This window comes from Phacochoerus africanus, chromosome 2 (assembly GCF_016906955.1).
Source record: "Phacochoerus africanus isolate WHEZ1 chromosome 2, ROS_Pafr_v1, whole genome shotgun sequence".
In the NCBI taxonomy this organism is placed as follows: Eukaryota; Metazoa; Chordata; class Mammalia; order Artiodactyla; family Suidae; genus Phacochoerus; species Phacochoerus africanus.
Window position 1 is genome coordinate 273,875,116 of NC_062545.1, and position 21,237 is coordinate 273,896,352.

The 21,237-nt window shown below is 58.7% G+C and overlaps 1 protein-coding gene across 1 annotated transcript in view; it reads left to right on the forward strand.

The window, feature by feature from the left end:
* Positions 1-2,186: 2,186 nt before the first annotated feature.
* NCS1 (neuronal calcium sensor 1) overlaps positions 2,187-21,237 on the forward strand; it is a 59,928-nt gene continuing 40,877 nt past the window's right edge. The window contains exon 1 of the mRNA XM_047768685.1: positions 2,187-2,328. Within this exon, the coding sequence (XP_047624641.1) occupies positions 2,265-2,328 (64 nt within the window). The 5' untranslated portion in view covers positions 2,187-2,264. The remainder of the gene's footprint in view (positions 2,329-21,237) is intronic.

Here is a 21,237-nt window from a genome sequence, read left to right on the forward strand (position 1 = left end):
CTGTCTGGAGACCAGGCCTTGGTCCCCACGCTGGCTGCCCTCCTCCCAGGCAGGACGCTGGGGCTGCTCCGGCCAGCTCCGAGCCCCTCACCGTGGGTCCCTCCCTGCTGATCATTCCGAGTCATTTCTCATGGTGGGGACATCCTGTTCCCAAAGCTAAACCAGATCCCTCTGGCTCTTGGGGGGTCTGTGCCCATTTCCTTTACAGAATCAGCCCCAGGAGGCCAGCAAGTATACCCCCATCTGGAGGCTTCCTGAAGCCTGGGGCTCGACCCAGATAGAGCCAGTAGTCAAGGCCTTTGGACAGGGGTGGGGGGGGATGCTCAATGGAGTGTGGCTGGAGGGGGAGGAGGCATGTGGGGGCTGAGAAGCAGGGTGGCTCTGTCTTCCAGGTTCTTCTATGCTTCCTGGGTGCTGTGAGGTCTGAGCACGGTGCCAAGAGGGGGGACAGAAAGACCACACCCACCACCTCATCCCCACCGCCCAGGAGGGAGGGCTGCTGCTTCCTGCCTCACTCTGTTCACCCCCAGGCTCCCAGTGCTGGTGACCTGCCTCCGTCGGCCCTTCACTCATTCACAGACCTTTGCCGAGTGATCACTGCAAGTCAGGTGCCTTCCAGGGGCTGGAGATACTTCTGCGAATAAGACAAGAATCCCTCCCTCCCCCCCAGGGGGTAGGGGCTCATACTCTAGAAGAGGAGACAGCAAGACACAATGAATAGAATAAAACAGACAGGAGTTCCTACTGTGGCACAGTAGGTGAAGAATCCAACTGCAGCAGCTCGGGTTGCTAAGGAGGTGGGGGTTCAATCCCGGCCCGGCGCAGTGGGTTGAAGGATCTGGCGTTGCTGCAGGTCAATGGCCCAGGAAATTCCACATGCCACCAAAAAAAAAAAAAACCCAAAAAAACAAAAACACCAGAATAGAGCATACACTGTGAAGGGTGAGGTCTGTGATAGTTGCTAAAGAGAAGAAAAGAGAGAGCCAGGATGGGGCTGGGAGAGGTCACAACATGTTGCCGTCATGGGTGGGGTGGCCGGGGAAAGCCACGCAGATTCCCCCCCCATGCCTCTGTCCATCCGGGTGTCCATCCTGAGGCCACTGATCTGGGCCACAGCTCCTGCCCTGAGCTCCTGTCCACACTGAGGCCAGAGAAGTGGAGGCGGCAGATCTGACCCCGCTACCTCCTTGCTGAAATTCCAGAGGCCCAGTTCCTGGGGGAGAGGGCAGGCCTGTCCCCTCCGGCCCTGGCCCTTCTCCCCGGCTCTTGTCACCCTGAGGCCTGTGGCTGCAGCCCAGTGCACGGAGAGGCGCTTTCCCTGGGGTTCGGGTCTCATCCTTCCTTTCTCTAGGTTTTCTGGTTCTTGAACGCGTTCCTAGCCACCCCTCCCTCTCCCCCGGGCTTGGAGGTCACCTTTCCAGGCGCGGGAGGTGCCCCCCACCACCACATGTGATACCCTGCAGAGCCGTGTCCTCCCCTCTCCCGCCCCCGCCCCGTGAGGGCCGGGACCGAGCCTGTCCGGGTCCTCGGCGTCCCCAGCAAATCCGTGTCGAATGAATGAATTTCTCCGGGCAGGGACTCGGCCTCATTCACGTCAGCTCTTCCGGGCCCTCCCCCGCCCGGCTCCGCCCTGGGGGGGGGTGGCGGGGGGGCCGGAGCGCCGCGGATCGCAGCGCCGGAGGCGGCGGGGATGACCTCGCCCTCCCGCCCGGGGACCCAGGGGGGGGGCCCCGCTGCGGGCCCGGCTCGCCGCGCGCGGGGCAGCCGATCCGCGGGCGCAGGCCCGGCCGGGCGGGTGCGGGGCGGGAGGTGGCGCCGGGCGCTGAGTGGCGGCTCCGGGTCCACCCCTGGCGCGCCGGTGCGGGCGGGAGGCGGGAGGCGGGAGGCGGGGAGCGCAGGGGCGGCGGCGAGAGGGAGCGCAGCAGCGAGCATGTGCCGCGGAGCTCAGTAACCAGGGACGACCGCGGCGACACCGCGGCCGCGTCGGCGCCCAGCCCAGCGCAGCTCCGCGCCGCGGCGCCCGGAGAGGGCGGCGGCCGGACGGCCCGGGCCTGCCGAGCGGCTGCCCCGCGCCCCGGGCCGCACAGCGCTGCGCGCCGGAGCCCCGCGCCCCGGACCCGCGGGCCCGGTGCAGACAAAGGCGCGGCCCCGTCCCGGCCCAGCCCGGTCCGCCGGCCCCCCGCGCGCCCCGCCCCGGCCCCGCCGCTCTCGCTGGGCGCCCCGACGGGGTCCGGCCCGGGGCGCGGGGGCCGCGGCCGCCGAGGATGGGGAAATCCAACAGCAAGTTGAAGCCTGAAGTTGTGGAGGAGCTGACCAGGAAAACCTACTGTGAGTGCGCGCGCCGGGACCCCCGCCCCGCGCTCCCGGGCGCGTCCCCCGCCCCCTCGCGCCCCTCCCCCAACGCGCGGGGCCCAGCCCCCGCCCCCACCCCCGCGTCCGCTGCCCTCGACGCCGCCGCCCGGCCTAGGCCATCCCCTGCCCTGGCCCCGCCCCGGGCCCCTCGGAAAGCTCGCGGCCGCGCCCCCAGCCCCGCACCTGGCCCTATTGTTCTAGGGCACCCCCCGCCCCCACGCGCGCCCGGGACGTGTGCCGCCTGTCAGTGTGCGCCGGGCCACCCCAGGCCGGAGGGGGAAGCCTCAGACCACCCGCGGCCCCTTCCCTACAGAGCTGTCCGAAAGGGCAGGGCCGTGCCAGGGCGAGGGGCGGTGGGCCGGGGAGGGGGCGCCTGGTGGCGAGGTGGCTCCGACTCGGCCGCTCAGCGGACTGGCACGAGCAGCAGCGGGCGGGTGATTCATGCATCACGATGCCGCCGCCACTGCTGCTGCAGCTGCCGCCGCCGCCGCCGCTGCCGCTGCTGCGAGGTTGGCCTGTCGCCCCCTCCCCGGCCCGATCGTGTGTGTGTGGGGTGGGGGGGGGGGGACGGCGAGACTTGTCAGGGAGCTTGTGGCAGAGGCAGCGGTGGAGGTGAAGGGTCCTGGGCACCCTGGTGGCTGCAGGATTTACAGGCTGAATTCTCCTCCGGCCCCCTTTCACCTCCCCCATTCTGTCTCTATCAGCCTGACCGTGAAATGGGTTTCTGCAGCCCAGGGTGATGGGGCGGATCGCATCATTTGATCATCCGGGGCACCCCTGCGAGGAGGGTCTGTCACTTTCAGATGTCTCAGGATCTCTGCTGCCCAACTTCGCTCCTCTCCAGGCTCCAGTTTCTCCACACCAGACTTCTCCCTTCCCTGCAAAGGGAAGATGCCCCAGCATGCCAGGGGTTAAAGGCACTGGGCCCTGACCGCACAATCTTTCTTTTTGGGGGGGGGGGTGTCAGGAGAAGGGCTGCTGAGTGGTCTGGAAGGGCTTCTGCCTGGGTGTCTGGCTTGGAAGGGGACAGGGGCTCTGGGACCCAGGCAGCTACGTGGGTCCAGCCCCTCTGCACCCTCCCTGGAGGCGGCCCATCGACCACCAACCCCACGCGTTGGTGAGGCTTGGGAGGCAGCTTCTGGTGGTGCATTGCACAACCTCTGCTCCCCCCTCCCCCCCTCCCGTTGGCCTTCTGGGCACATCTGCAGGTCCGTCCAAGCCCACACTTTAGCGCCATGCCCCCCGCCCTGATGTGCTTGGCCCGAAGGGGGCTTTCCTGGGTGGGTACTAGTCTGCTGAGGGGTGCTGGCCCTTCTCCAGTGGAATTCTGCAGCAAGGCGCTCACAGCCCTGTAGCTCCCCCTTGAAGGGGTGAGTAAGGCTCTGAGGACCAGGGACTCCATCCCTGCTGCTCTTCCCAAGGGGCGGGGGGGTGGGCCTTCCTAGATTGGCTGCTGTTTTGTGAGATGTGCTGGGCCTTCGGCTCCCTCCAGATGTGGCCCGTAGCTGTTGGCAGGCAGGCTGCTCATGGGACTTCCCGGCGCCCTTGTGCTTGGGGAGGCAGAGGGCGCGGGGGCTTCAAAGGGAGGGGTGGGCTTGGGCCCATATGGGGGGAGCAGGGGAGCCACCTGTGAGCCGAGGGAAGCCAGGCTTCCTGCTTCTGGATCACATCACGCGCGGAGCGCCTTGCATCACAGGGGTGCATTGAATCCTCACCACCGCCTCGTGGCCCACGACCCCACAGGCCTGTCCCTCGGTGGTGCCAGGACTTGAACTCAGGTCTCTCTAGCTCCCAAGTCATGTCCCTTGGGAGCCCTCCAAGCTCAGGCTGAGATGCGCAGAAGGGCTTTTCTCCCCTGCGTCTCTTTCCGATTCTTGCTCTAAGCCGGCAATAGTGGACCCTGGACGGGAAGGCGCCTGGGACAGCCATTTTGTCCCTGTCCCCCTCTCTCCGGGCAGATCGTTCAACTTTGGGGAGAAGTTAGTCAACAAGGCCAGGTTAGGAACCAGCCCTGTGGTGCGGGGCTGGGCTGGGCTGTTTTTAAAGGCCTTTGGAGACATGGAACAGTTTCGGTGAGGGAGATGGTTAGCCAGGTACTTTTCCTCTGGAGCTCTTGCGGGGTTTGGGCTGGGGAGGTGAGAGTGGGCTCAAGAGCCTCTTGTCTGTCTCCCTGGCTGATACCAGCTTCCAGCGCAAGCCCTGGTCTGGTGGCACCGGCGCTTAGTAGGGCCACAGGTATCTGTTGCATGAAAAGTCTCGCAGCAGAACAGCAGAGAAAGCCTCCATGCAGCCTGTCCTAAGGCCCCGCAGATGGGCTTCCTAGTGACAGGGCGAGGAGCCATCTGCTCTTTGTTTAGGGGATTCTGGGTACCGTACGGGGTCTGGAGAGGAGCCCCCAGGGAGGTCTCTCAAGTGACAGGATCTCCTGGAGAACCCGTGGCATAGCCAGGTGCCTGGGTCTGCTCGTGCCCCCCCCCATCCCCCAGATTTCAGAATCTTAAGAGTCCGGGCTCAGGAGTTTGTGTCCTTGACGAGTGTTTGTCATGCCAACCCTGGTTCCGAGGAGTCCCAGTGGAAGACCCACAACGGGTTCTGGGGGTCCTGGCATGTGTAAGCATCACCTAGTGTCCTAGGCCACCTTGGGTGTCCCGCAGCCAGCCACGATGACGAGTGGGGCTCAGAGAGGACACCCCCCACCCCTGCCTGATGTGCACACCCGAGTCAGTGCTGGCTGTCAGCCTTGGTCGTGAGTCTTCTGCTCTCCAGGAAGGACTTGGTGGGCTGTATGTGTGTGAGGAAGCAGAAGGGGGTCTCAAAGCCCCAGCTGTGCGGCCCTCTCTAGGCGCATCCGGATTTGGCCAGGCTCAACCCCTCCATCCATCAGGCTCACCACTGCAGAGCCGATATTTTCCCCTCCCCTGCAGGCAAGACTTTGTAAGACATTGATGCCCCGTAAGCCAACCCTCACCCTTCCTGGCCCAGTTTCCATCCAGGGGAGACAGGCAGTTTGCAAGAGATGGAGGTTCCGCTCAGCCGGGACTCCTAGAACAGTGCTCGGTGTGGCCAGCAGCCCACTTTGGTTCAGCTTGTTGGTGAGAATGTTGTCACCCCTGGGTGCCCAGGCTAGGGGACAGGCGGCCCTTCACCTAGCCGAGCCTCAGTTTCCTCATCTGCAGTATGGGTGTGCTCAGGGTACCCGGCTCCGAGGGCACGTGAAGAGGCAACAACATGCTTTGCATGCAGCATGGCATGAGGCGTATGGTAAGGGGTCCTTATGCATGACGCACTTGTCACTCACATCGTTGTTTTTTTGTATTTTTGGGTTTTTTTTTTTTGTCTTTTCTAGGGCCGCACCCGCGGCATATGGAGATTCCCAGGCTAGGGGTCGAATTGGAGCTGTAGCTGCTGGCCTACGCCAGAGCCACAGCAACGCTGGATCTGAGCCTCGTCTGCAACCTACACCACAGCCCACGGCAACACCAGATCCTTAACCCACTGAGTGAGGCCAGGGATGGAACCCGCATCCTCGTGGTTCCTAGTCAGATTCGTTAACCACTGAGCCACGACCAGGAACTCCCACATCGTTGCTTTGGCTGCACGGCTGGGCTTCATCTTGAACCGGTAGTAAATATAGCTCATGGGTGAAGTTCACCTCTGCGGAGGAAGCTTCCTTCTGCCCTGGTCTCTGTGCCTGGCACACAGGAGGCATAGAAGGGCGACCCGGAAATCCTGCGGCAGCGTGGTGGCTTAAGGATCCGGAGTTATCTCTGCAGCAGCTTGGGTTGTTGCAGAGGCATGGGTTTGACCCCCCCCAGCCAGCACAGTGGGTTCATGACCTGGTGTTGTCACAGCCGTGGTGTAGCTTGTGGTCGCAGCTCGGATTTGATCCGTGGCCTGGGAACTTCCACGTGTCTAGGATTTGGCCCAAAAAAAGAAAGAAAGAAAAAGAAAGGTGGGGCCTCTAGTTGGCCCAAATCCTAGCAAGTTCTTTTTTAACCTCCAGCAGCAGCCCCTCTCCCGCCGCCCCCCCTTGTTAATTTTGAAGCTGCCCTGACCTGCCATTCCTTGAATACCGACTCTGTGCTGGGCACAGAGATGGAGACGTGATTGAGAGTCATAATTCCTATTCTCAGGTGGAGACCAGCCAGATTGTCTGGAAAACCGAGCTTGTGCCCTTTGTTGTGGTCTGAGCCGCATCCTTATTTATTTTTTGTTGTTGTTGTTGTTGTTGTTGTTGTTGTTGTTGTTGTTGTTGTTGTCGTTGTTGTTGCTATTTCTTGGGCTGCTCCCGCGGCATATGGAGGTTCCCAGGCTAGGGGTCGAATCGGAGCTGTAGCCACCGGCCTACGCCAGAGCCACAGCAACGCGGGATCCGAGCCGCGTCTGCAACCTACACCACAGCTCACGGCAACGCCGGATTGTCAACCCACTGAGCAAGGGCAGGGACCGAACCCGCCACCTCATGGTTCCTGGTCGGATTCGTTAACCACTGCGCCGCGATGGGAACTCCTGAGCCGCATCCTTTTTAAAGGCTTCTGGGCCCAAGGTGGTTGGGTCCACTTTAGTCCAGCTTGTTGGCTCTCCCCATGGACCCTCTGTCCAGGACTCAGAGGAGGTCCCCTCCTCCCTGTCACCCTTGGTCAGCCCTGGCTCGGCCTTGGCCTTGCTTGAGACCCTGCGGCCTTTCCCTTGATGCCCAGAAGGATGGAGGGAGGAGCATCTGGAGGGGGACGGGGGTCAGGGGGGTTGGCAGTGAAGGCCTTTGGGACCCAGAGCCACGGGACCCCCGCTTGGGGTTAGGAGGCTGGTTGAGAGAGGCTGGGTGTTACCGGTCTCTCTGACTTTGCAGAGGGTCGCATGAGGGTTTTTTCCTAGAGAAGGACTGTTCTCTGATTGTCCCTTCCCCCACCCAACTCAGCTCCCTCCACCAGAGAGCACCAGACTTTGTCTTGGGGGGTGGGGGGGGTGTATCTGGCACCCGTCTTAAGATAGATGAGGGAATTGGAGTGTGGAGGGTGCCAGGGCCACCCAGGAGAGAGAAGGCCCTGGGGTGGGGTGGGGTGGGGAGGGAGGTGGCTTCTACAATCTCTCTGCACCCCGTGTGCACGCGGGTAAGGCCTGGAGGCCCTGACTCCGCGGAAGGCTAAACAGAGCAGCAGCAGGAGGGATGGAGGTTAGACTCTGCCAGCTGGGCTGTGCATCTGGGTAAGATGTCGCCAGTCTGATGTTAGAAACGAACTCAGTATCCTGGAGAATGGGGCTGGGTCCTCGCTCGGACTCCGTGACCTTGGGCAAGTCATTTACCCTCTCTGAGCACCAGTTTGCTCATCTGCAGAGCTCGGCCACGTGACCCTGTGATTCTAAAGGGGAGAAGGCTTTGAGGTCTGAGCGTGGGCCGGAAGGAGCATAGGGGCTGTTTAATCACAGAGCCTCAAGGAGGGAGGTAGACCCCGGGGGCCAGATATGTCCAGGTTCTGGGCCTTTCCTTGGCAGCCCTGTCTCACGGAGCTTCGTCTTCCTCCCCTGAAAACGAGCATCGCAGGGGCCCCAGTGATGGGAGGGTCACTTAAGGCATTTGAAGGCTTTAGCGTGGCGCCTGCTTCCGAGGGCACCCTTGTAACCTCTCCTGGTGGCCACTGCTCCTTGGGGGCAAGTCCTCTGTCCTCTGGAGCAGGATGGGTCCCAGTGGTTTAATGCCCACCCCCTGTTGAGAGAAGCAGAGGCCAGAGAGGGGCAGGGACTCCCCGGGGGCCTCCTCGTCCTCACGCCTTTTCCGGCTCTTTCTGCCTCCTCCGGCTCCATCTGTCCCCACTCTTACTCCAGAGAGTTCTGGCATCTCCCATCTCACAGTGTCAGGCGAGAGCCCTTTCTCCTGGCCTTGGCCTTGGGATCAAATGCAGCTTCCTTTGCTCCCAAGGCCAGGCCTGAGCCCTTCTGGGGCAGATCACAGGCCAAGGGCGATGCAGCAGGCCGGTGGGCCAGGCTCACGCCACCCCTCACCAAAGGCCCCAAAGGCCGCAGGAAGGGGTTTGGTCCTTTCCCAACATGGGTGGGAGTTCGTGGACGGAGGTGGGGGACACGGCAGATTGGGTTTGGACATCATCCTAGCCCCTAGTCCAAAGGATGGATTCGAGGGGGAGGTTGTAATCGGGGCTGGCAGATCGTGGTAATGAACGGGGGGTATCCGTGGGGATGAGGTCAAGGGCAGATCCGACATGTGTTTAAACGGAAGACTCCACAGGGCTTGGTACAGCTTGTAAATTTTGGATCACTTCCTTTTTATTTTTGGATTATATACTTCTGAACTTTTAAAAATCCGACAATTGCAAATGTTTGCCCCATCGCTAACTGCCCTTCTAAAACATGCTTTTTACCTGGGACATCATATGAATGCAACATATTTTATTTAATCCCCAGCCTTTGGACAGTTAGGTTGCTTTTGCTTCCTCCGATACAAAAGGTGCTGTGACAAGCATGTCTGTACTAGATCTTGGCATGAACATCTTTGTAGTAAATCTTTGCAAATATCTCTTCTTGAACACAAAGTTCCCCAAATGAAGTAGTGGCATTAAAGGCTGGACACATCTTAAAAGGCTTTTGATTGAAAAGTTTGTTCAATTGCTCTCCACAAATTATGTTCCCATTTATATTTGCAACAAAAGTGGATGAGAGTGTGTTTGTTTTCCTGCATCCTTGCCAGCACTGGGTATTATTGTTTTTCTCAATAATGGCCAACTTTAAGGGGAAGAAAAGAGTAGCTCACTGTCTGAATGTTCATTTCTTTGATTACTATGAAATGGAGTTCTGGAATTTTTTTTTTTTTTTTTGGTCTTTTCAGGGCTGCACTTGCAGCCTATGGAAGTTCCCAGGCTAGGGGTCGAATCGGAGCTGTAGCTGCTGGCCTAACCACAGCCACAGCAACGCCGGATCGGAGCTGCATCTGCGACCTACACCACAGCTCATGGTAATGCTGGATCCTTAACCCACTGAGCAAAGCCAGGGATGGAACCTGAGTCCTCATGGATACCAGTTGGCTTTGTTACCACCGAGCCATGATGGGAATCCTGGAATCTTTGAGCTAAAGGAGACTTTGGGGTCATGTAGTCCAGTGCCCTTATTTTGCTAATGGACCAGTTGTGTCCCAGAGAGAAGAAGCTCTCCCAGGTCACATGGCGATTCCGCGGGGCAGGAATGGACTGCTGATTGCTGGTGGTGCCTCTCATGGTGCCATGATGGGTTTGGCCGTTGGGTTGCAGATGGGAATGCCTTGCTTTCTTCATTGAAATTGATAGGGTTCATCTTGTCCTACAAAACTCTTGTTCTCCAGTAAAGAAAAAAAACATAAATTAAAAAGAGGGGGAGTTCCCGTCGTGGCTCAGTGGAAACGAATCCGACTAGGAACCATGAGGTTGCGGGTTCGATCCCTGACCTTGCTCAGTGGGTTAAGGATCCGGCGTTGCCGTGAGCTATGGTGTAGGTCGCAGATGTGGCTTGGGTCTCCAGTTGCTGTGGCTCTGGTGCAGGCTGGCAGCTTTGGCTTTGATTAGACCCCTAGCCTGGGAACCTCCATATGGTGTGGGCATAGCCCTAAAAAGCGGGGAAAAAAAAAAAAAAAGAGGGTCTTTCTTATGTTCATTGTGATAGGAAACATTGCACATCTCGAGTGTGGCTTATCTACAGGGCAGAGATTGTCATAAATGAACACACCAAGTGTCCAGGTAACTTGAAGTTGGGGTCAGATCCCCACTCTGGGGCAAGACAGCAGAGTGGTGAGGGCTTGAGGGTCAGCTTGCTGGCCATGTGACCCCGGTGAGCCCCCCACCCCTCTGAGTGCTGGGAGCCTGGTGTCATCAGGCGTAGGGACTGACGCGCAGTTAGGGCTCAGTAAACGCCCTCATCGGAAGGAGGCTGCATGGCCGTCAGATTCAGGGGACCGGGAGTCTTGGCCATCCTGCCCCCCAGGAGGTCACAGGGTAGGCTGTCCTGGGCCCTTGGCTGAACTGGGAGTGAGTGACAGACTCGGGTGGTTTCTGTGCTTAGCCTGGCTGGTTGGAGGCTGGATTACTCTGCCCTGGGAGTTGGGGTGGGAAGGTCGGCTCTGGGATGCTGGGTTTAGGATCCTGTGTGGACGTGGGTCTGGAGGCCCAGAGACCCACCTGCCTGGGGTTTTGTCCTGGAACCATCACAGCCTGGACACTCACTTTATAACCATGAGTCCTGAGAGTTCCCGTTGTGGCTCAGCAGGTGAAGGACCTGACATAGCATCCATAAGAATACAGGTTCCATCCCTGGCCTTGCTCAGTGAGTTAAGGATCTGGCATTGCCGTGAACTGTGGTGTGGGTCGCAGACATGGCTCAGATCTGGCATTGCTGTGGCTGGGGTGTAGGCCGGCAGCTGTAGCTCTGATTGGACCCCTAGCCTAGGAACTTCCATATGCTGCAGGTGCGGCCCTAAAAATGAAAGAAAAAAAAAAAAAAGAATCTCTAGTTCCTTCTGGGCCTCAGTTTCCCTCTCTGTATGAGTTAAGATATCCAGATGGTGAGACTTCTGTGGTGACTGCTCCTGGGCCCCCCGGGGCCGAGCAGCCTCGGGCTCTGGTGTCTGATGACTTGGGCTCTCAGGCTGTCTCAGCCACTGTCACAATCTTAAATCTCTGGATGCCTCAGTTTTCTCATCTGTGCATTGGGGATGATAATAGCCTCATAACAGGAGTTCCCTTGTGGCTCAGTGGGTTAGGGCTGTGTCACTGCTGTGGCTTGGGTTCGATCCCTGGCCTGGGAACTTTTGCATGCCACGGGTGAGGCCAAAAAAAAAAGAAAGAAAAAATTGCCTCGTAACACGGGGCTGTTGCCTGTAACTTGAGAAACAGCAGAAACACTGAATTTGGTTTTTTCCCCCCTTCGTTATTATCATCATCGTTAAAGTATAGTGGACTTAGGGTGTTTCGTCCAGGTCTGCTGTACAACAGAGTGACCCAGTCACACACAGTTCCCTGTGCTGACAGTAGGAGCCCACTGTCCATCCGTTCCAGATGTTACAGTGTGCATCCCCCACACCCCGCAAAGGCCCATCCATCCCACTCCCTCCCCTTCCCCCCTTGGGAGCCCCAAGTCTGCGCTTCTGGGCTCTGATCCATTTTTGGTTTTTGTTTGTTTGTTTGTTGTTTATCTTTCGACAGGATCATCCGTTCCGTATTTTAGATTCCGCAAATGAGTGCTATCCTGTCGTGTTTGTCTTTCTCTTTCTGGCTTACTTCACCTAGTGCGGGCGTGGCTCTGGCATCCCCTTAGCCGTGGCGAGGGGAACTCTTACCAGCAATGTGTAAGGATCAGAGGCTGTCCCCACGCCGGGAGTCTGGCATTAAGCACGTGTGACGCAGGCCCAGCCCAGTGCTCCTGTGTTCATCACCCACTCCTCCCGGGCATCCTGTGTGGTCCCCACTTTACAGATGGGGAGACTGAGGCTCAGAGAGCACCGGAGCTGGCCTGGGGCCACACACCTGGTGAGTGGTGCCGAGGAGTTTGACCCCTGGCTGTGGTGAGGGGCCCTGTGGGGGTGGGGGGTGGGGGGGGCCCCGAGAAGCTGCGCTGGAGGCATGCAGGGGAGCGTGAGCGAGCGTGGGTGTGCAGCCCGGGCTCACGTGGGCATGCTCGAGGGTGAGTGACGGGGTCGTGGCGTGTGTCAGGAGTGGGTGAGCTGGCACGCTGGTGTGTGTGAGGGCAGGTCTGAGCAGGTTGTGATGCAGATGCACACAGGGGGGTGGGGGGTTGGGGGGGAGGCACAGACAGGCCGGGGCCCGAATCTGAAGCCTGATGGCGCAACTGCCTGCTCCTCGGCCAGGTAATGTGGTTGCCATGTCTCAGTCCCCTACTGCCCTGGCCTTGGTGGCCTCCAGGAGCCCCTCAGCCCTCAAGCGGTGGGCAAATAGCACTGGGAGGAGAGACAGTCGTGAAGACTTCCGGGTACCCGGTGGGCACTTGGTGCCAGGCGCACTGAGCACAGATCTTCCTTCCTTGCGTTCTCATCACAACCCTGGAAGTAGGGACGATTTTACAGATGATGCAGTGGAGGCCCAGGCAGGTTCAAGGACATGCCCAAGGCCTCCCAGCCAGTCGGTGGCCAAGCTGGGGCTCAGGCTTAGATCTTGATCTTGCCAAAGCCATGCCCTTCCCACCACATGCCCGCCTCCCATGATCTCTGTGAGCCTCGTAATCTTGGAGTGGCTGCCGAGGGTAGAGAGTGCCCCGTCGCTGGGAGCATCCAAGCAGCTGCCAGGGTGTCAGACACTGCCAAGCATCCTGGATTCCTGGGCTGGGTGTGAGGTCAGCCAGTGGGGTGGTGGGATCCTTCCAGCTGGGAACTCACAGCCCTGCTGGTCTTAACGTTCCGGTTCCTGCCAGGGCCTTGGGGCAGCCCTGCCTGGCTTCCTCTGGGGTGGAGGCCGAGCTGAGGCCTGCAGGGAGGTGGAGGAGGAGGGTTGGAAGAAGTTCAGGGAGCAGTGATGAGGGACCGGGTGGCACCCAGGCCTCTGAGGCTTTCTTACCTCTGCTCCTTCTGGCGACCTTGGGTGCTGACCATGTGGGGGCGCTGTGCTGACCTCAAGGAAGCCTTCCAAGCTGGGAACTCTGGAGCAGTGCCCCACCGTATGAGGCTCCCTGCCCTCACGGGGACCCTGCCGGCTGGGGTTGGGAAGGGGGGGCAGCACGAGGATGAAGCAATGGAGGCCGTCCTGCCCTGCTCGTGCCTGGCATGCCTCGGCTGCCTCAAGAAGCATCTGTTGGACAAAGGAAGAGACGGAGCCCTCTCAGGTGCCACGTGGAGCTCAGAGGCACCGTGTCAGAGGGGACCTTAGAGTCTGGAGGTCTGGTGGCTGTGCTCTGGGCGACTGTGAGCTCCTTGAGGTTTGGGACACGTCTGGTGGATTGGATTTTTGTTCAGTGCACAGCCTGGATCTGCGCACAGTGCAGGCCTGTAAGTCCCTCTGTGTAAGTTTGTCCACGTGGTGCTCTGTTCTGCTTCTCTGCCCACCGGGGCAGGACATCCCCGTGCCCTTGACCTGCAATCTGATGGGAGGGGGACTTGCCAGAGAGTCAAGAGTCTGGGGTCCTGGCTCCAGCCTGGCTTTCTGTGGCCTTGGGTACCCCTCTCGGCATCTCAATTTCCCCAGCTGTCCCCGTCTCTGTGAGAAGGGATGTCACTTTTTTTCAGCCCCCAGGGGATCCTGACGGTGCCACCTAGGAGGCGTGCTTTCCACCTAGGGAGCCTGGGTTGGGGGTGCCCAGGCTGGGTGCAGGGCGGCTGCTGGTCCCGGCACTCCTGGTCTCATGAAGTGGCCCTGGGGAGCTGGCGGGGCATCCAGGCCACTGTGCTCCGGATTCCCTGGCAGGGGAGAAGGAGGAGGGCGGAGGAATGTGGCTTTGAGGAATGTTTAACCCAAGGCAGAAATAGCACTCTGCTTTCTTTATTTCGGGCTTGGATTTTCAGCTAGGAAGTGGCATTCTTTCTCCAGCCCCCCCCTGGCTCCCCCATTGCTCTGAACTTTTGGGGACAGGAAGTGGCCTCTTTTTTTTTTTTTTTTTAAACTAAGAAGCTGATCCGGGTCCCAGAAAGGACTGTGGATTTGGAGGCAGACAGAGCTGGGTTCAAATCCCCTGGTCTCCACGTCCCAGCCCTGTGGTCATGTCCTATGGGAACTTCTGCTTTCTCTTCTAGGGACCTGGGGGGGAGGGGCGCAGGAGCTGAGCTGGCTTGTCAGTGTCAGGAGCTCCTTCTCGGGGACCCCCGGGGCCTGGGTGCCAACCCCAGCTCATCTCATTCGCTCTGGGATCTTGGCCAGGCCCTTTCCTGTTAAGCCTCCTCATTGCATCTGTAAAATGGGCAGATGTTGATAACCCCGCCCCCCAGGTTGGTGGGTGGAGTGAGTGTGAAGATATTGGCAAAAGGGCCTGGCAGGGAGTTCCCATCGTGGCTCAGCGGGTTAAGAACCCGCCATAGTGTCTGTGAGGATGTGGGTTCGATCCCCTGCCTTGCTCAGTGGGTTAAGGATCTGGCATTGCCGCAAGCTGCAGTGCAGGTCACAGATGCGGCTCGGATCTGGCGTTGCTGTGACTGTGGTGTAGGCCGGCAGCCGTAGCTCTGGTTCAGCCCCTAGCTTGGAAACGTCCATGTGCTGCAGGTGCAGCCCTAAAAAGAAAAAAAAAAAAAAGGTCTGGCATATTCCGTTTGCCTCCTCCCTCGGACTCTGGGCAGGAGCACCCCTCGCCCAGCAGTGTCCAAGGTCCCCTTCCCAGAGGCGCCCTGGGCCCAGCCAGGGCCCTCCCCTGGCCTAGTGGTGAAGACGTGTCTGAGCTGCCTTCTTTCCACCGCTGTGAGCCGCAAGGGTGGGACTGCGCCCGGTTTCCCCTCGACTCACGGCTGCAGCCTCGCTCCGAGGACGGAGCCTGGGGCACGATCGTTGGCAAGAACGCAAAAATACATCCATAAACGAACCAGCTAGTGAACGAACAGCGCTCCTTCTCATCCATCTTGAGTCTTGGCCTTCCACTTGTCTGGCCTCCTCCTCCCTCCTGGCCTGGGTGATGGGGGGCTTGCCACGTCTTGGGAGGGTGGGTCTTGGGAAGTCAGGCTCCGGGAGGCTGAGCTGGTCAGGCCTAGCGGGGGAGTGGGGGTGGGGAGACGAGGAGGGGTCCAGCCAGCCAGCACGGTCCCTCCTTCCAGCGCCCCCCCCCCCACCCCGCACTCCTGTCTCTTTGTAGAAAACCAAAAAATTCGTGTTCAAAGGCGGGAGATGGGGCTATTTTTGGCACTGTGGGGGAAAAAGCCAGTGCTTCGCTTCTGTTCAAAAATACATGGTGTGTATGTGCTGGGCAAGGAAGGAGCTCCGCGGAGCTCAAAGCCTCCGCTGGCTGGGCTCCTGTCCCCCGCACCCCCGTGGCCTGGCCATCCTCCGTGGCTCCGTGGCCCACGCAGCCACGTTGGGCTATCGTTGTTTCCAGACTGCCCCTGAGCAGGCCCTGGCTGGGCCCGAGCAGCCCAGATCTTAATTTAAAGTAATGGTCGCCGTCAGAATAAAGGAGAGCAGCCTGCTCGCTGCCCTCACCTCGATTCGCGTCTCCTGTGTTCCGGTTCCACGGAGCCGGGCATGGGCATGAGACGTGCGCTGGGTCCCTCTTGGGGAAGGAGGCCCAGGCAGGGGTGGGAGAACGGCTGGGGACCCTGGGTGCCCGTGTGGGCGAGTCTGGCCAAGAGCATCCTAGGGCCGCCCTGCCACCCCTCCCTCCCTGATGCGGAAAGTATTTGTGGAGCAGCTGTCTCGTGCCAGGTCTTGTGGGCAGATTGGATGCATGGATTTCTAGCCCTCTTGGCATTCATGGTTTGGTGGGGAAACACGACAGGGCATGGCTCAAGGGCTATGAGAGTCCAGCGGGTCGGGGGTGCACCTGGGAGGGCTTCCAGGAGGAGGCGGTGTTTTCCTGGAGGCCCGAGGGGAGGCTTGCAAGACATACTGAACTGTTACTTGTTGTTTAGGTGAATTTGAATTTCATCGGGCATCCTGTATTTTTATTTGCTAAATCTGGCAGCCCTACCTGACAGAGAAGTAGGAGTTGAGAATGGTTGGGGGTGGTTTATGCGAGATGTGGAGAGCATTTCAGACAGAAGGAATGGCGTGTTCTGGGTCTGGAGGCATCAAGTGTGGCAGCTCTGGGGCCCTGTAAACCCCAAGGGGCAGGAGTGTGGAGGGGGTGTGTGGCGAGCCAGAGCTGTCCCTCAGAAGGGCCGGCTGACCTGCAGGGCAGGGCCCCAGCCGGAGGGGACCCTCTGGGGCCAGTCTTGGGACACAGGTGAGCCATATGGGGACACCGGGCATGCTAGGGGGGATGGGGGCCTGCCTTGGCCAGAGGAGGCACCAGCAGGCGTTGTGGTCAGGGTCACGGTCCAGCCTCTGGTGGGTTCTGGCCAGGCCTCTGTGTGCCATTACTGTTTGGCGTCCAGGTGCCAGGGTCCTCCTGCTGCCCAGGACCAGGACAAGGACCCTGGTGGGTCACTTCTGTGCCTCCCCGCACAGTTGGGCTCTTAAAGGGTTGGAGCTGGAGCCAGAGCCTGCAGTGCCACCTGGGACTCCACTTCTCGGGCCAGATGCCCAGGGATTTGTGCCCTGGAACAGTCTGGGGGCCCCTGCTGGAGTCGTTCCACCCCCTTGCGGCTCAGGTGCGGCTGGTTAATCTCTGGAGGGGATTCGCCACATCCTGGCCCGGAAGGGGGAGGGGAGTGCCGGTGGGGGCGGCACTGGGGCCTGATGACCACGTGACCGCGAGGTTCCCACTGCAGGTACATCCCCTGCGCATTCGTGTCCGTGTCCGTGTCCTTGTCAGGGTAGCCTCGTTTCTCCCTGGCTGGGCATCCTTCCCCGGCTCTCGCTGCCCCGCCCCCACTCCCCTTCTCCCGGGTCTATCAGTTGTGACCTTCACCCGCCGTGGTGGTGACTGATCCGGCTCATGCCTGAGCTGTGATGAGGACCAGCCCGGGATGTCCCCCCACCTCCCAGGGCCGGGTATGAAGCAAGGAGGTGGGGGCTGTGGGTGGGGGGAGGCAGATGCCACGGGACCCAGGAGGAGGTGGATAGGAGTGGGGGGGGGGGCGACCATCCTGGCTTCTAGTGGCCCCTTGCAGGTGCTCCTGTTCTTGGCCCTGGTCATCCAGCCTTGTCTTTGGGTGCTGTGACGCCTTTATCAGTCATAGCAGCCATGGTTAACATTTTGGGAGTTATTTTGGTTTTTTTTTGGGGGGGAGGGGGCATTTTTTGGCCTCACCCGTGGCATTCGGAAGTTCCCAGGCTAGGAAGTGAACACTTGCTAGGTCCTTAACCACGAGGCCCCCAGGGAACTCTGCAATTGTTAACATTTTGGAACCCTTGCTGTGCTCCTCTGGGGGGCCACACGGCGCTCCCTCTGCCTAATGCTCTTTTCCAGAGAGATGCGGCTTCTGGCGGCCCCCTGACCGCATCTCGCGCTGTGTCATCTCTGAGCGTTGAACACCGGCCCCTTCCTGATGGAAAGCCCTTTCCTATGCCCGCTGAGGTCTGTGTGTCCTTTATGCCAGCCTGAGCGCCCTGCCCCAGGGAGCATGCCAGGACCCGCTCTGTGCTTGGGTTGGGTTCCCACTGGACACTTTCACTTCTTATCACGGCAGATAATTAGGCATTTCATGCGGTAGGTCTGTCTCTCCTGTTATATCAGGGCCTTGGAGGACAAGGTCACGTGTCTGGGTCACTGCTGCACCCGTGTGAGTGCTCAGAAATTACTCGTTGGGTGAATGAAGGGGTGAAAAATACTGCCTGTTCCTTCTAACCACCCCGGAAGGAAGGTATTGTCACCACCACCATCCCCATTTTACAGGTGAAGAAACTGAGGCTCAGAGAGGTGACCTCAGTTTCTCAAGGTCACACAGGGGCTAAAGAATGACTCAATTCAGAAAAAGACCCCCCCTGTTGCCCAGGTGCCTCAGTGTCTCCCATAGCCTCTGACCTTGGCAGGTGCTTGGAAGGTATTCATGAAACTGGCTGAACCGAACCCTTGAGCACTTGGCTCAGCTCAGCTCTGAAACGTTTGGGAGGTTCCCTGCCAGGAGTCCTGAGAAAACCCCACATGCCAACCTCTCCTCAGGGTCTCAAAGGAAGCCGAAGTTGTGGTTCACGCCCTTCGGGACCCACGACTCTCCTGGAAGATTCAGAGTCTGGGAGTGGAGATGGCTTGAACCAGAGACTAGTTGGAATCTTAGTGTGTGTGTGTGTGTGTGTGTGTGTGTGTGTGTGTAAGAGAGAGACACAGACAGAGTGAGAGCATGTGTAGCCACGAGGGCAAGTCCATTTATTAGGCAGGAAAAGCTTTACTTTGCCCTCATCCGCAGGTGCATTCTGTAAGAATGAATCTACACTGAGGACCTACTGTGTGCCAGACACAGTTCTACACCTGCGATGGAGGCAGATGGAGGTCCCGCCCACGGAGCCCCCAGCCACTGGGGAAGGACAAAATTAGAAAATACAGGCAGTCACAAAGAGGAGAACTAAACCATTCTTTGTACCCTGTCTCTGACGTCACTGTCGTTAACGTTTTCACTTGTTCCTTCTAGTCTCTTCTATGTGTATATAGCAACGGTAGGTTTTACTCCTCCTCAGTTTTCTGACAAGGTTCAGGGAGATTAACTGATTTGTCCAGTGTCGTGGAGCTGGGACGTGGGAGAGCTGGGATTTGAACCTGCGTCAGTATGCCTTGGGTCTGGGTCACTCAGCCAAAGCAAGTTTTTTTTTTTTAAATGAACGCCTTTAATTAATTAATTAATTAATTTAGGGCTGCACCTGCAGTATCCGGAAGTTCCCAGGCTAGAGGGTGAAGCTGGAGCTGCACTTGCCGGCCGACACCACAGCCACAGCAACACCAGATCTAAGCCGCGTCTGCGACCTACAGCGCAGCTCATGGCAACGCCGGATCCTTAACCCACTGAGATCTCCAGGGATCGAACCTGTGTCCTCATGGATACCAGGCGGGTTTGTCCTGCTGAGCCACCATGGGAACTCCCAAGGCGAGTTGTTAATAGATCAGCTGGTATTGGCAACCTTTGCTTCCCAGCCCCAGGGGCCCTTTACTGAGGATTCAGAGAAGCCAAAGATCCAGGGCCTCTTTGAAGAGACCAGATGATGCAGTTCAGGAGTCAGACAGGACGTTAAAGAAGGTAATTGTAATTCTCAGGATGCGTTTGTGTGATGTTTTATTTATTTATTTACTTTCTCATTAAAAAAGGTTTTTTTGGAGTGTAGTCAGTTTATGTGTGATATATCAAACACTGCACTTCTGGATAAGCTCTGGAGTCACACAGACCCTGGTTCTGGTTCCAGCTCCACTGCAGACTGACTTTGGTCCTTGGGCAAGCAGCGTCACTGGTTGGAGCCTGTTTCGCAATCTGTATAATGGGAATAATGGAGTTCCCTTGTGGCGCAGTGGGTTAAGGATCTGGTGGTGTCACTGCCGCAGCTTGGGTTGCTGCTGTGACATGGGTTCAATCCCTGACCTGGGAATTTCTTTCTTTCTTTTTTTTTTTTTGCTTTTTAGGGCCACACTGAGGCATATGGAGATTCCCAGGCTAGGGGTTGAGTTGGAGCTACAGCTGCTGGCCTACTCCACAGCCACAGCAACACCAGATCCGAGCCATGTCTGTGACCTACACCACTCCTCATGGCAATGCCAGATCCTTAACCCACTGAGCGAGGCCAGGGATCGAACCCAAAACTTCATGGTTCCTTGTCGGATTCGTTTCCGTTACGCCTCGATGGGAACCCCCGGCCTGGGAATTTTTGTATGCTGCAGGGATGGCCAAAACAAAGTAAAAAAGGGAACAAAAAATAATGGGAATAATCAAAATCCTTGGCCCCAGCACCAAATGAGATTGAGGCACGAGAAATGCCTCATTTAGGACAGACAGTCATGCCTAGGAAATGGCAGCTCTTTCTTCTTGCTATTCCTGGAAACCACAAGACAAATGACGTCTTCCTGCAGTTTTACTTGAAAACTTTTGGGGAAAGGTTAGCTTATATAGAAGCAAAAAATCGGGAGTTCCCTTCGTGGCTCGGCGGCTAATGAATCCGACTAGGACCCATGAGGATGTGGGTTCAGTCCCTGGCCCTGCTGTGGGTTAAGGATCCGGTGTTACCGTGAGCTGTGGTGCAGGTTGCAGACACGGCTCGGATCCCACATTTCTGTGGCTCTGGCGTAGGCTGGCAGCTGTAGCTCTGATTTGACCCCTAGCCTCGGAACCTCCATATGCTGCAAATGCGGCCCTAAAAAGCGAAAAAAAAAAAGTAAAAAATGAGTTGTGTAACAAATGAACAAACATCTGTAAATGATGGCCAGGGTGTGACGTCTGCAGAAAGATTTGCACTATAGCTTGTTTCGCTAGTTTCTTGGGGCTCTGCCTCTCACTCCTGGGAGGGGTCCTCTTCACTCAGGGACCCTGGGGAGGGCACCTTTGGGGGGCCCTTGAACTCCTCCTTGAGCCCAGCTCCAGGGACCAAGCACTGTCCCCTACCTGTGAGCTAGCTGAAGTAATGTTGTTACCCCATTGGCCAGATGAGAAAACTGAGGATAGCCTGTTTCTTCATGTGAGCACTCATCCCGTGCTGCGCTGAGTTCCCTTGCTGGCTGTGACAGCAGCCCTGCGATGGAGGAGGAAACCACAGCTCAGAGAGGGGAGTGCATTGACTGGGGTCACACAGCGACCAGGTGGTGGATGGACCCGTCTCTGCCAAGGCCCGAGGTGGGGGAGAGCCCAGGTTCTGTGGGCCATGGTCAGGTGCGCCAGGCCTGGAAGTTCAAGGTGATGAAGAGCAGGTCCCTGGAGCCGGGGTGCTGGCTCCATCCAAGAACCACCATCCACTCTGGGTTCCTGAAGTCAGGCCTGAAGCTCCCCCCAGCACCTCCCCTGCCACCTCCGCCACGGTCTCGTCTACAGATGAAGCAGCCCCAGGACTGCTCTGCCACCCTGCGACCCCAGTGCTCTGGCCCCTCTTAGGGCGGAGGCTGGGGCCACTCCGAGGGTGTAAGGGCAGAAGGGTCAGGAGCAGAGCCTGGAGGCCGTCAGAGCCTGGTCAGCTGAGTGACCCCAGACTCAGCTTAGTGGCTCCCTCTGAACCCGGGGACCCCAGGGCTTCGTGAGGGTCTCTGGAATCCTGCGTGTGAAGGGCTGGGCACAGGGCTGGCGGCAGTGGCGGTGGCTCAGAGCTCTCATCCTTGTCTATCCGTGGCTGGCAGACTGATGTCCTGGGTCCCTGCGGGCGAGCCTGCCCAGGAGGGTGCGGCGTGAGCGAGGCAGGCAGGGCCTGTGGGCTGTGAGTG